At 39.2% G+C, this 12,898-nt stretch overlaps 1 protein-coding gene across 1 annotated transcript in view; it reads right to left on the minus strand.

Annotated features, from left to right (window-relative positions):
• GPR158 (G protein-coupled receptor 158) overlaps positions 1–12,898 on the minus strand; it is a 193,621-nt gene that overhangs the window by 109,178 nt on the left and 71,545 nt on the right. Inside the window, exon 3 of the mRNA XM_027695650.1 lies at positions 5,221–5,323. Within this exon, the coding sequence (XP_027551451.1) occupies positions 5,221–5,323 (103 nt within the window). The remainder of the gene's footprint in view (positions 1–5,220; positions 5,324–12,898) is intronic.

The raw sequence follows: 12,898 nt of genomic DNA on the forward strand, positions 1-12,898 counted from the left end.
GAGTGCATTACCTACTGTCCAAGTTTTCCACTTCATTTCCTCAACATTTGCACTTATCAACCTGCCTTTCCACCACACACCTGTTACTTTATTGTTTCTTAAAGAGTTGCCCTTCAATTAGCCCACCTCCAAAAAGATTATTTAATCTCTTTAAAATCTCACATTCCTGAGCCACGAGTCATTTGTTAATATATTTTATGGTGTCAACTGAATAAATTATTTGCAGCATTAAAACCTACAGTTATGAGACTACTAGTCACAAATATTATATGAATATGTCTTGATAATTTTGCATGGTCCTAAACTTGATATACTTACTTTATTCCTGAAATGTTCAACCTTGAAAGTCATTGCAAATACATTATAATCCATTTTATCAAGGATTTTCTTGTCTGAATCACACGTGGGAGTTTCTTCATGTGTATATGAATATATACAGGGATAACAGCCAATAAACAGTTGCATGTTGCAATAAACATCCCACAGATATGACTTCATAACACAACAGTAAGCCTTCATTTAGCTTTGTCTGGTGTCATGTTGTCTATTGTACACAAAGGAAGATTATCAATACAAATCTTCACTGTCTGCACTGCCAGATACAAATGATTTTTCTGTGAATATTTTTTGACTTGGAAACAATTCTTTGTTTTATAGGTAATATAACAAAGATTAAAAAAATTTGATTTAGCTGACGTTTTCCACAATGTGATAAGGAACTATTTATTAACAACCTGCATATTTTTAGGTTTTTTCCTCCTTGACAAAAAGAAATAACATTTTTCAGACCCTCTAAAAGAAGTTCTTGGGAAAGAATGTCCATTTTATTTACCACTGACTGGGAGCTTGTTTGCCCAATCACACCCTTGCCCTGACTCAGGGCACTGATGCCCACTGCATAGTTGAACATTTCTGCCCTTTATTTCTGGTCCTGTCCACTCACCAAAGTCAATGGAACATCAATTCAAACCACAGACAGTCCCAGCCAAGCATGACATTACTGCCTCTAACAGCACCACTAGAGATTTCATTGTGCCTTCTCCTGTCTCAGCAGTTCTTTGGGATTACACATCTCCTCCAATGAAGAAAATCAGTTTTTCTTCCTCAAAAGATGACAAAAGATTCTAGACACTTGTAAGGTAGATGGACAAGAAGTCAATTCTGCTCTACATAAGGCTGCAGAGTTTTTAGCATGGACACAAATGAGACAGAAGAAACACTGTGTTGCAGGGAGTTAAAACTGAGAATGAGGAAGGTGTAAAAAAAGTACCGTTCTAAAGGAAAAAAGAACAGAAAAAAAATGCAGTAACCAAAAAATAAAAAGCGTTAAAAGGAAGAAGAAAAGAACAAAGAATTGATGAAAAGTAGGAATAGGAACACAAACTAATATGAAGTACAATACAATAAAACAACAAGCTTAAATGCTTCAGCTATATCCACTCTACCATATTTTTTTCCTAGTTCTTCCCTCTTCTATCCCAGCTTATTTTTCTGTTGGATTGGCCCATCTGCTTTTGAAATGGTCTCCTGAGGGCAACTCTTCATCAGCTTCAGTTCTCCTAAGGACACTTTGCCACGCAAGGGATGCCTCAGCAGCTGCGATATTGCCAGCTGAGATCTTCCTGCAAACTAAGAATGGCACCACAGGCTGCCAAGATCCAGGGCAGGAACTGCTACTGTCCCAAACCAAATCATCTCACACTCCAGTCAGAACTCAGCAGATGAACACAGAGAGCACAGTGCACACTGAGCACTGAGCAGAACTGCTCCTGTTCTGTAATAGTGTAAATGAGGAACAACTCCACTTGCTTCAGCGATGCTGCAGGAACCCAGTGGGATAACTCGACCTGCTAGCATCAAAACCTCGTAATCTGCCATGGTCATAAGCCTCAGCCCAGAAAGGGATCGCTGAAGTCACTAACAACCTCCATATGTGCTAAGATCTGCACGTGTGAGTTCTGCTGAAGAACCAAATGGGAATTCCAGTTGAACTGAAAACCCCTCCTGGAACTTTTTATGTGATCATAGCAGTGTTAGAGACAGCACAGTCCTGTATTCAGACAAAAGGGTCACCTATGGTGCAAGCACCTTTTTACACAAGGCAGGTTCCACATCCAAGCAACAAGAGCTAAGCAGAATTTCTACAATATATGGACAATGCATTGCTAAAGAGCGAACTTTTAGGTTGAACAAAGCACCTTGGTTCTGCTAAGGATTTTCCAATGTAAACCTGATTATCCCATGAGGCAGAGAACAGAACTGCTTTGGAGAAGGGTGTTCCAGAAATGTTAAAATGTAAGTAGTCATCAGTTAGTCTATTCTACCTATACTAATAGTGCTACCTAAAAATGAGCCATTAGGAGAAAGTGCATAGTCATGTACTCAAGCACCTACAGGTTAATACAACCTGCACACGTGAAATATGCTTTTTTTCTAAAATCAATTTCCAACCTCAAAAGAGACCTTGGAAATTTTTCAATAACTTCGTGCCCCACTGGTATCCAGGGTCCTCATTGACACATGCAGAAAAAATAGAAAGGTTTTACATATTTTTGGCACTGTCAGTTCTGAAGAACTGATGTAGACATGGGAGGGAAATGTCCTCCTACCTGGCTTATTCAGTAAGAGAACAGCCTAAATTCCAGCTGTGCCCCTGTCCCAAACACTCTTTGGGAACCTGCAACACGTGCAAGCTCCCTGGGAGCAGCAACATCGTACTGCTTTAAGACAGAAAAGCAACCGATCTGCAGAATCTTTCCTACATGGGACACTGTTTATGCCACATTGCATCCTGGCATTCAGGGCAACAGCTGAGTTTGCAGAGAGGCAGAAAAGCAATCTTATAAGCCTTCTTACCAATAAACTGTGTAGCATTCAACATCCCTGAAAAGCCATTTAATACAGACATCTTTCAGGCTCAAACCAAAACATTAATGTGGACCTAAAGCAAAACCTTTCCCCTGCTTAAAAGTCAGACACTTCAGGCACAATGTGCAGCTGTACTTAGCTATATTTTGCTGTGAAGTAGAATCCCAGTATCATTGATAAATGCTCCCATTTCAAGACACAACACACTCAATCTAATTTTTAAATCCAGAGAAGTATAATGGTGATTTTTTCTATCTATCTTCTTTCTTATATCTCAAGACCTGCAAATCTTTGCTGCCTCTTTATTTTATTCCACTAGGAATACTTTCTAAATGATTAACATTTTAGTTTCATCTCTTTTATCATCAGATTTCACCAACCTATCTCCACAGAGATCTTCAGGTCAGACAGTTTCTGTCAAAACTGCTTGCAGGATTTGTGACTAGAATTCCTATGTTATCATCATTTTGAATCACCAAATACATACTACAGCCATTTTAATCATGGATTTTTTTTTCCTCTTTTCTTTTTACAGAATGCAGCTGTTTGACAGGGCCAACTTTCCTTTGAACCACAGGTTTTTCTCATTACTCAGTCATTTCCAGTCTCACTGTTCACTTTTCAAAATCATCCATACAACTTGGCAGATGGAGCTGCATCTGGATGAATTAAAGCAGTTCTTTATTACTATTTCAAAACTCACAGATACAAAGGCTCAACTCAAACTGGCCCCAAATCATGTAATTACACACCCTAAAATATCAGGATATGCAAACACTTTCTTGAGACAAATTTCACTCTGTTAGGAGCTAAATATCCTTTCTAAGGTAGGTATATAGGCTCTTCCTTCTAAAGTAAATGAAGAAAAAAGGTTACTTGTCTGAGGTATTACTTTTCCCATCTAAAGACAAATTACCCTCCAGGGGAACCATGTTCTTGATGCTGACTGCAGTTCAGACCTAGGTGACTAATACATAGCAAGCCTATACATGATATAAAAGTAAGCTCACCCCTGATGATCAATGCTGTTGTGATCTCTAGGTACATTATTTTCGTGTGTTCTTTGGTATTTGGTATGACAAAATCTAAGAAATTATTTTTTTTTAATATGCTCACTCAAGGAGTTAAATCCCAATTCCACCAGAACACCAGGAGGAACCAAACATCCTCCTTACTCCATCAAAACATTCACACAGCCCAGAGAAACAGCACTATCACAAGGCTGCCATCTGTGACACTTTACAATATGAAAAGAGACGGGGAAACAACCACTCACCAGGTAAACTGTTGAACAAACTGTGCTATTTAGGCTACAAATATATACAGGAGACGTGATATCTCTCACAGATATATATGTGCATGGTTAAGTGTTGAATAGTACTAGAGGTATTTCTACAGTGGAACGGGAAGAGCTATTTACATACAAGGCAGGAGATAATACACACAGTCTCGGATCCAAGCTTGGTGAAAGTTATTCATTGCCATTCCCTGGGCATCTCATACAAACTGCTCTCACAGAGGAGAGTTGATGACGTGAACCTCTGGCTAAAGAATAGTGTGAAGAAGCTGGGAATGGTATTTAACCAAAAGCAGGAGGCAGAGAAGGATGCCCTCTTACACTTTCAAGCAGCAGCTTTGCACCTGTGACTGCAGCATAAGCTCTACTGGTACAACTACAACAATTACAGCACAAAATCTGTGCAGAAATTTGGTCATATGATAAAAGTACAGACATCAAGTTTGTGCATGCAGTTTATCTTGTTTTCCCTGCTGAGAATCAACCAAGTTCTGTTTCCCCTGCTGTGGACAACTCACTCTAAGTACCATACAATGTGTGTCCTGGGCAGGTGGATGCTGTTTGTCATCCATATCGTACAGCCAAACAGACTTCCAGGCCTGAACCATCTCTATTACCTCATCAGCATCTCCCTTTGAATTCTCCTTTGCAAATGAAGTAAAATGAAAACAATTAAAGCCCACACAAAGCCAGAGGGTAGGGCATTCTCATTTCCTCTGGCCAAAGAGAAAATGAGTAGATTAATTTCCAGAATACTTCTGCTTGAGCACAGGTGCCAGAAATCTCTATTTCCCCTTAGCGCAACTTCTTTTCATGTTTTTAAATTTATTTACAAATCAAATATTCTTCAAGTGGGTATGTTTTACAGGATCCTCAAGAGTATTGTGAATGACAAACCAAAGGGCTAGAACTCCTTAAGTGATTATATAATCCGAGAGTTGCAAACCACTGGGGTTTTACTGTATAACCCAGATGAGGATAAAAAGGAGCCCTGCATTATTAATGCTAGATCTGTTTTCTTTTTTTTTTTTTTTAGCTCAAGCAAAGGCACTTACTCTGAAAGCTGTTCACTGAGAAGATGTTGGGATGATAGAATCCAGCTTTGCAAATACATTTGTAGGCTCCAAGCACAAATCCAAGGCCTTTAATTGGCATGCACTGTGAGAAAGGAAAAAAAGAAAAGTCATGCAGATGATCATACAACTGTATACTCAGATGTACATTCAGGCATAAAAACATTACAAGACATTGCGCACAGACTTCTAAGAACAAATAGGCACTCCTTGCAGACTGACAGCATTTTCTCAGTGGCTTTTCCTGTAGTCATATATCATTGCAGTTTTTTTCCCTTGTCGTTCATCACCAACAAACAGCAAAGACAGCTCAAATCAAGCCTGTTCCACTGGTGAACTGACCAAGTGCCAAATTTGACTCTTGCACATTTGCTCTAGGCAGGACATCCAATGGCTGTGTTTTTCCCTGAAGAGTTTCCAGCACTTTTTCCCAGCACAGCAGTTGGAGACAGCTGGAGCTCACACTACATGAGTAAGAACATGGACACCCACAGCCAAGCCACCAACCTTCTGCCGGCAGCACATACTGGTGCCCCTGCCACAATGGCAAGCACAGCAGAGTGGGGATAAGCCAGTTAAAACGCAAACAACTGGTTAGAGAAAATGGCTACAGACATACATCTAACACTGGTGAAAGAGAGAAAACCTACGTCAACAGGAGCCCCACACCTTTAAACCCTCTTGTCCCTTTTGGAGGAAGCAATATGTGAAACAAGTTTTGTTTAAACTCAGCTTCACTCTTGCTTACTTCTGACATCAGCTGAACCACAGCAAATTTATTACCATGACAGAACATCTACTGTTAGACCATTTCTGTACCTCAAACAGTCTCTGCTTAGTACAAAGGAAAGAAACAGTACAGCAACATAAAGGTAGAAACACTGGTAAAATTATGTTTCCTAGTACAGCTTATTTCACTTCATCAGATTGAAGTAGACTTCTACACTAAATGCCTTTCCCATCAGTATAGGTGTACTTACAGCATAGATGTGTCTATACCAACACATCTCCATGACTACACACCAGCAGTTCCTCAGTGACCAACTGAATGATTTAACTAAAACAGCCTCTGCCCTCTCACCTGACTGTGACTTTAGAATATGCTTCAAACTCTAACTGTCTGTAACTGGCAGGAAGATGCAGAGGACAGGGTTCAGTAAAAAACATTTGAGTTTCAAAAAGTCAAGTGTACAACAAGAAAGGACTTGTGTCTGCACTGACACTTTAGAAAAATTCAGAAAGAAAAATTAAAAATAAGTAAAGATTAATAAATTTTTATTATCTCAAATTTCAGCTCTGTGACATCAGTCTGCCTGATGTGAAGAACGCCACTGTTCTTTGCCTCCGTTTCTCAGACGGCACCATCTTTTCTTGCACGCTTTGCCAATCCAGTGTCCGTGCAGGCAGTGCAGGCCTGTGGGTGCTATTGGAAAAAAGCTAATGAGTAGGAAACTGGTATGCAAGAACACTGAAAATTCATTCAGCTTTTGTATAAACACGAAAGAAGGGAAAAAAAAAAAAGCAAAGAGAAGGCACAAATCTTTTTTTTTTTTTCACACTTTATGCTGCAGAAATATGACTGTTGACAGGGTGGAGGGCAGGAAAAAATTGAAGTGGGATGAGTGTGTGTGCAAGTCCAATGACAGCAAAACCTCTTTAACCAGGTGTAAAAAGGTACTTAAAGTGGTGAAAAGACTCTTAAGGAGAAAATTTTCTTCTGTCTTTCTGACTTCTTGCTTTGTAACATGAAGATACACCATACTACAGAGACTGCATTTTCTTTTTGAAGGAAAAGTTGAAAAGAAGTAGTTTCTACTGTATTCTGTGAACACTGCAGCACCCCTAGTACTATATTCATAATCCTTTCCCACTGAACAAATTCATAGAATTATTCACATAAAATATGCCATAGGTTCATGAATCTGTTCTGCATTAAAATGAATGTTTAACTGATGGTCCTTTCACAAACATCCTTTATTCAAATCAAATAAAAGTCTGTACCTTTTATTTTATTGTCACTGACCAGTCTAGAACTTGAAAATTACCAAAATATTTCAAATGCTGTAATATTCCCTTGGTCTAGGACATTATCCTTGCTTCCAGACTTTGGCAGCTGTAATAATGCACACCTTAAAAATTGTCAATTTGTTTCTTGCATTGCACGTAATCCCATGCAAAGGTGCAATAGGGATCAGGACAGCCTGTTGAAAGGTGGAATGAAGAGAAGGAGAGAAAGAAGCCTAGATCACTCTAGATCTAGGTTAGATGCAGTTCCAAACTCCGAAATTCCACTCTGCTCAACATTTCATGCAAACATTTACAGCTTGAGTTTTTTCAAGAAATTGCAGCAGCTAGGCAGGGAAGAACACTAAATACCATGTGGCCAAAAATGGGAAAAATACTTTCCCTGGAAAGAAAAACTTTCGCTCTTTTCACAAAAGATTTAACAGTTAATATTTTATTAACCAATGGTGGTAAATATTGTGGTGAAAAAGGTAATAAATAAATTGAGTAAGAGTTTTCTGCTGCACAGAAGGAGTTTAGCAAATAAAGTCCAGATTTGTTTGCAATGTTTGTAAACAGACACAGAGGTTTTTCCTGGCTGTCTGTGGGTGAATCTACACAATACATAGCAGGCACAGACAAGCAGCTTTTGTCCTTGTCCTGATAAGTGGCACTCTGGTTCCAGTGACCCCAGCGGCAGACCCTGAGCACAAGCCTGGCAAACCTGTACCAGCTCACCCACAGCAGCCCACAGGACCCAGAACCTCGGGAGTGCAGGAACTGAGCAACACACAACAGACTGTGCAGACACAGCCAGTAAAATATTAATCTGCTGCTGAGTTACTTAAGATTTGATCCATATAGAACTTAGCACTGAAAAAAAAAGCAGATGTGTGAAAAATATCTGCTTCCACATAAGCAAAAAAAAAAAGTAAGCATAAAACTGACCCGGTTTCAGATTTCATTATAAATGTGAAAGCAAAGCTCTTGGAATAAACCCACCATATTACTGAGCATTTTTCAATTCATCAGTACTCATAAGCTTTTTAAAAATCATACTTTATTTAATTCATGAAAGCAGCTACTATAGGTTAGATCAGAAGGCCCATTTAGGCTTGTATCACATCTCCCACGTGCCCAGAAGCCAGCGTCAAGGCAAACAATGAAAGATGCAGATGGCTATTGAATGATTCTTCACCCATTTGCCCTTCAGCCCCATCATACTCCTAAATGGAATTTGTATTGCTTTAAATTCCAGCCATCAGTTCTTACAGATGGCTTGGTCACCATTAAGATCAGCTTTATCATTATCTATGCTAAAAAGAGAATAATAGGTGTGTGTAGAATTCACACAGCACATTTATTCCACCTATCTGTTCCCTGGTATTATATTTTTAGCTTTATAGTATTAGTCTAATTTACTGACTCCCAGGTTTAACATAGTATGCTTTAAATTATATATTCAGCTCAAAAAAAAGATATTCTATGAATATTTATCTTGAAAATATTTATAAATAAATAGCCCCTGAATCAACAGACACAACACCTAAGCCATTTTTTTTAAACTCTGTATTGGTTTAATTTTATGCTGCTTGTTGTAAAGGACAATGTTGGTAAAATCTAATGCGATAAAGATTATCTCTGCTGGAAAGAAAACAAACCCTTCAAATAACCTGTGCAGTTGCTTTGAATGTCTGAGCCAAATCTTCCGGCACGAGAGAGACAAAGCCCTTCATCAGATCTGATTAGGTAGAAACCAATTGACAAAGTATTCAGCAGACACACAAAGCAGGTGTTACATCCACACCGGATGTAATGGAAAGGGGAGAAGAGGGCAAAAAGAAACTAGTAGTTTAAGAGAAAGCATATGGCATCATGTCCTACATGTAATTTAGAAACTCAGATAAATTACTAAATAAATCTGTCCTGTGGCATTCTTGAGCAGAGGGGATAAACCAGTAATTTTGGAATTTAAGGAGAAAAAAAAAAACAAACTAAAAACACAGTTAGCCTTGACTTAGGTATTTCTAGTTTTTCAAATAGCAGCCTTCAAAATCTGCATTTCCACATGGATACAGAAATGAGAACATCTCCCTTTTCTAAAGTCGACTCCTTGTTCACAGGACGTAATAGGAGCAAAGTCATGATAGATAAAGATTAACAAAAATAATACAGGTAAGCCCATATTTCTTTGCTCTGGTCAGAGGCAGCACATAGGGGATTTCTAGAAAATGCTAAACACATATGAGTAATTTTGTGCCTGGCACACAATAGCAGCTGGAGCAGGCTGGTGTCCTGCAAGACCCCAGGAGCTTTTTTCTGATCCTGTTACCATTGTGGTCAAGCACACTCACTCATGAAAAGCATAAGAAAAAGAAGACAAAAGCCAAAGTGCCTCTGCCTAAGTCAGCGACAGCTCTTGACATTGAAAAGGCTTTAGCCATTGTATTTTCTCACTTCATTTACCCTTCAAGAGCAGAGTTTTATGTTACAGTGTGTTTGCAGCCTCACAAGTGAACAGCGAGCACATCCATACAATCCAAGAGCCTTGTGCAACACCTGGGAGGCCCCGCTTGTGTCCAGAGAGCTTGGGAGGCAGCCAGCCTGCCAACCACACTACTCATAAGCTTTTCTCTTCAAATACAGCATTTTGTTTCAAAAGGACAGGACAGGGTTGGCCACTCCATGCTTTACACAACAGAGTTACTTAGGCCCCTGTAGCTCTTCTCCTCCCTTCTGAGTGCATTGGTGGAGTTAATTATTTTTTATATGCAAGTTCAAAAACGTGTTTTCCAACAACAAGGGACTTAGAATAACCAAGTTGTTTAAATCTGAGTCAGTCAAAGCACAACAACAGCTGATCTGATTCAGGTTAGAGCAAAGGTAGCTGTCAGGACAGTATTTGTCTTCCTAGTTTGATGCTTTGCTAAAAATTCCTTGATGTTTTTCAATCTGAAATTTCATTATTCTGGTTTTGTTAAGCATGGGCTGAGATTAAATACCGATGGTAAGGAGCCTCAGCTCATTCACACAAATAATGATAAATGACATGTGACTACTGACAAACCACAAGCAGAAAAGAGCAGAAAAGTTAATGTCATTTACTAAATGTAAGAGACTATAGAGCCTTTAACATCTAATTAACCTCTTTTGCAATGTGAGTAATTTTGGTGACCAGGCTGTATGTCTGAGGACATACAGGATTCCCTTCTGTTTCTTATCTCCTTCACTCCCAAGATGCAGATGTTATCAGCCCTTGGGTGCATAAACACTACAAAAATACAAGTACTAGGGAAAAAAATGGTGGCAGTGAAGAATTTTGCAAAGAAATGAGAGATGAGAAATACGTACAAATCATACTACCTGCTTAGAAGACAGTAAAAGGAGAAAAAGTTTAATTTAGCAGTGTTTGAAAGTAGGTTACTTGGGGGCTATGGTGGGGCTACAGAGCAGAAAACTCATTATCAGCTGTTGTCATGCACATGGAGAACCCACAGTCAGCTTACAAACTATGCTTCCCACAGTCAGGATCCTTTACAGAAGGACAACAATTAGAGCAATTTTCAGAGGATGTGCAGCTTTGCCACTCACAGGTTCTCTGCAATGACTGTTTAAGACAGATTTTTCATTACTGCTGAAAACACCTGTGCAGTCTACGGTCAGGCTACTTTAACAATAAAAATCTCTTTATTTGACAGTCTGGAATTGACACTGGCAATCTGAATATTATTTTAGAACATGTCAAACTTTGCTTCTGATTAACATGCTAAACAATAAAATTACAATTTCTCCTCTCCTAGAAAACTGCACTGCAATTACAGGGGAACCTGTTAACAGACACCAAAGGGACTGAGAATTTTATAGCCATTAAATAATGCAGTGTAATTAATTCGTAGGCATTTTCTCGGGGACAGATATCCTTGGCTTTGAGGATGAATTAAGACATTTTTCACCATTAGCACAGGTTAAACTTCATTTAGAGCAAAGTTTAATTCACTTCCTCGGTGTCTTACCTATATTAGAGAGAATTCTCTTCATACTGTCTCTCCACCCGTTTTTTTCCTATCACTAGGATAACTGTATGCTTTACACATGGGCAATACTAGAAATATCAAACATTATCTGCAGAAGACCTTCCAGAAGCTGTCAAGGAATATGCCAAAACATACAGAGGTCCTTTACCTCTGGATATCTGGTTCTGCCAGCTACTTCTGCATTCATCTGTGACTTGGCAGCAACTGTTGCAAAGTTTGCCTGGAAGATGAGCCACACAGTGAGACAAGAAAGCTTGCCAAAACCTGCAAGAATGTGAGTCATTTCCAAAATCATTTAGTAGGGGGGAAAGCTGTATCTTTTCCTGATCCCCATAAAGGATGCAGTATTAAGAAATGCAAAACCCCTTAATTTGGTATTACTTATTGATGTAAATTTTTTAACCAAATTTTCTGTTGGAACTTTCTCTGCCAATAAATGCAACTAACAGCGCTATGACAATATAAACTACTTCCATTCTGAAATCCATTTTTTGCACGTTTATAAACTTTAAAATATTTATTTATTTAAAATACTAAGAACATTTTTTTTCCTAAAGGCCAATAGGAAATACAAGAATAGTCAGTCCAACCCAGTAACTCATTAAGAGAATTGGGGAATTCATCAAGGAACACATCAAGGAAAGAGTAACAGAGGGTGCATGGGAATTGCACAGCTCATCTCACAGAATGGCACAGCCAAACATCCAGTAGACTGTGCCATTCTTTGGAAAGAGTCTGACTGTTGAAGTGCTTCCTGCATGGATAGCCTGCTGGCCCTGCTAGTTGGAAAGGGAAAAAATTTCCTGTAGTTCATCCAAAAGCTAACAAATCAATGGGTAATTCAGATGCATAAATCAAAGAGGGGAATAAAATGGTGGAAAACTGCACGATATCTTAATAAGTTAACACAGACAACGTTGCTAAACCAACATTTTCTAGCCGGCAGATGTTATCTGTCATTTCTACTGTATTTCCCAGTAACCACTCATGTAATTACTTCTGGATTCTCAAAACATTATTTTTTAGGCTGATTCCACATACTAGCAAGACATACATAACCACACTGAAAAAGGTCTGCAACAGTTTGTGTTGTTTCCCCAACCCACAGTAACTTCTTTGACTTACTGGCTGGTTCCAGACAGTGCAGTAGGGGTAAGAAACTTGCTAAGCTCCCACAGGCTTCATGAAAATAACATCCTGGTAGAGAAGAGTTACCTTCTCAGTGTCCCTGCTGAGGGAGAAACTACATCATGAGGACGTACCTTTTATTAGACACCAGAGATTGCTCTTTGAAATATCAGTCACAAGAAAAGCTTTAGCTGGCACTGGTGCCTTCCTAGAGGCCAGCCAACAGCATAACATCCTCATAGGCAAACTCAGGAAGTGTGGACTGGATGATTGGACAGTGAGGCGGATGGAGAACTGGCTGAATGGCAAATCCTAGAGGGTTGCAATCAGTGGCACAGAGTCTAGTTGGAGGCCTAGTCACTAGTGATGTCTCCCCAGGGAGACAGGGCCCAGTATTGTCTAATTTGTTTATCAATGACTTGGATGAAGGGGCAGAGGGACAATGCCATCATTCCTCCTCTTGCCCAAGAACACTACAGACTACGGTCTGTCAG

Source organism: Neopelma chrysocephalum, unplaced genomic scaffold, assembly GCF_003984885.1.
Source record: "Neopelma chrysocephalum unplaced genomic scaffold, ASM398488v2 Primary Assembly neopelma1_102, whole genome shotgun sequence".
NCBI lineage: Eukaryota > Metazoa > Chordata > Aves > Passeriformes > Pipridae > Neopelma > Neopelma chrysocephalum.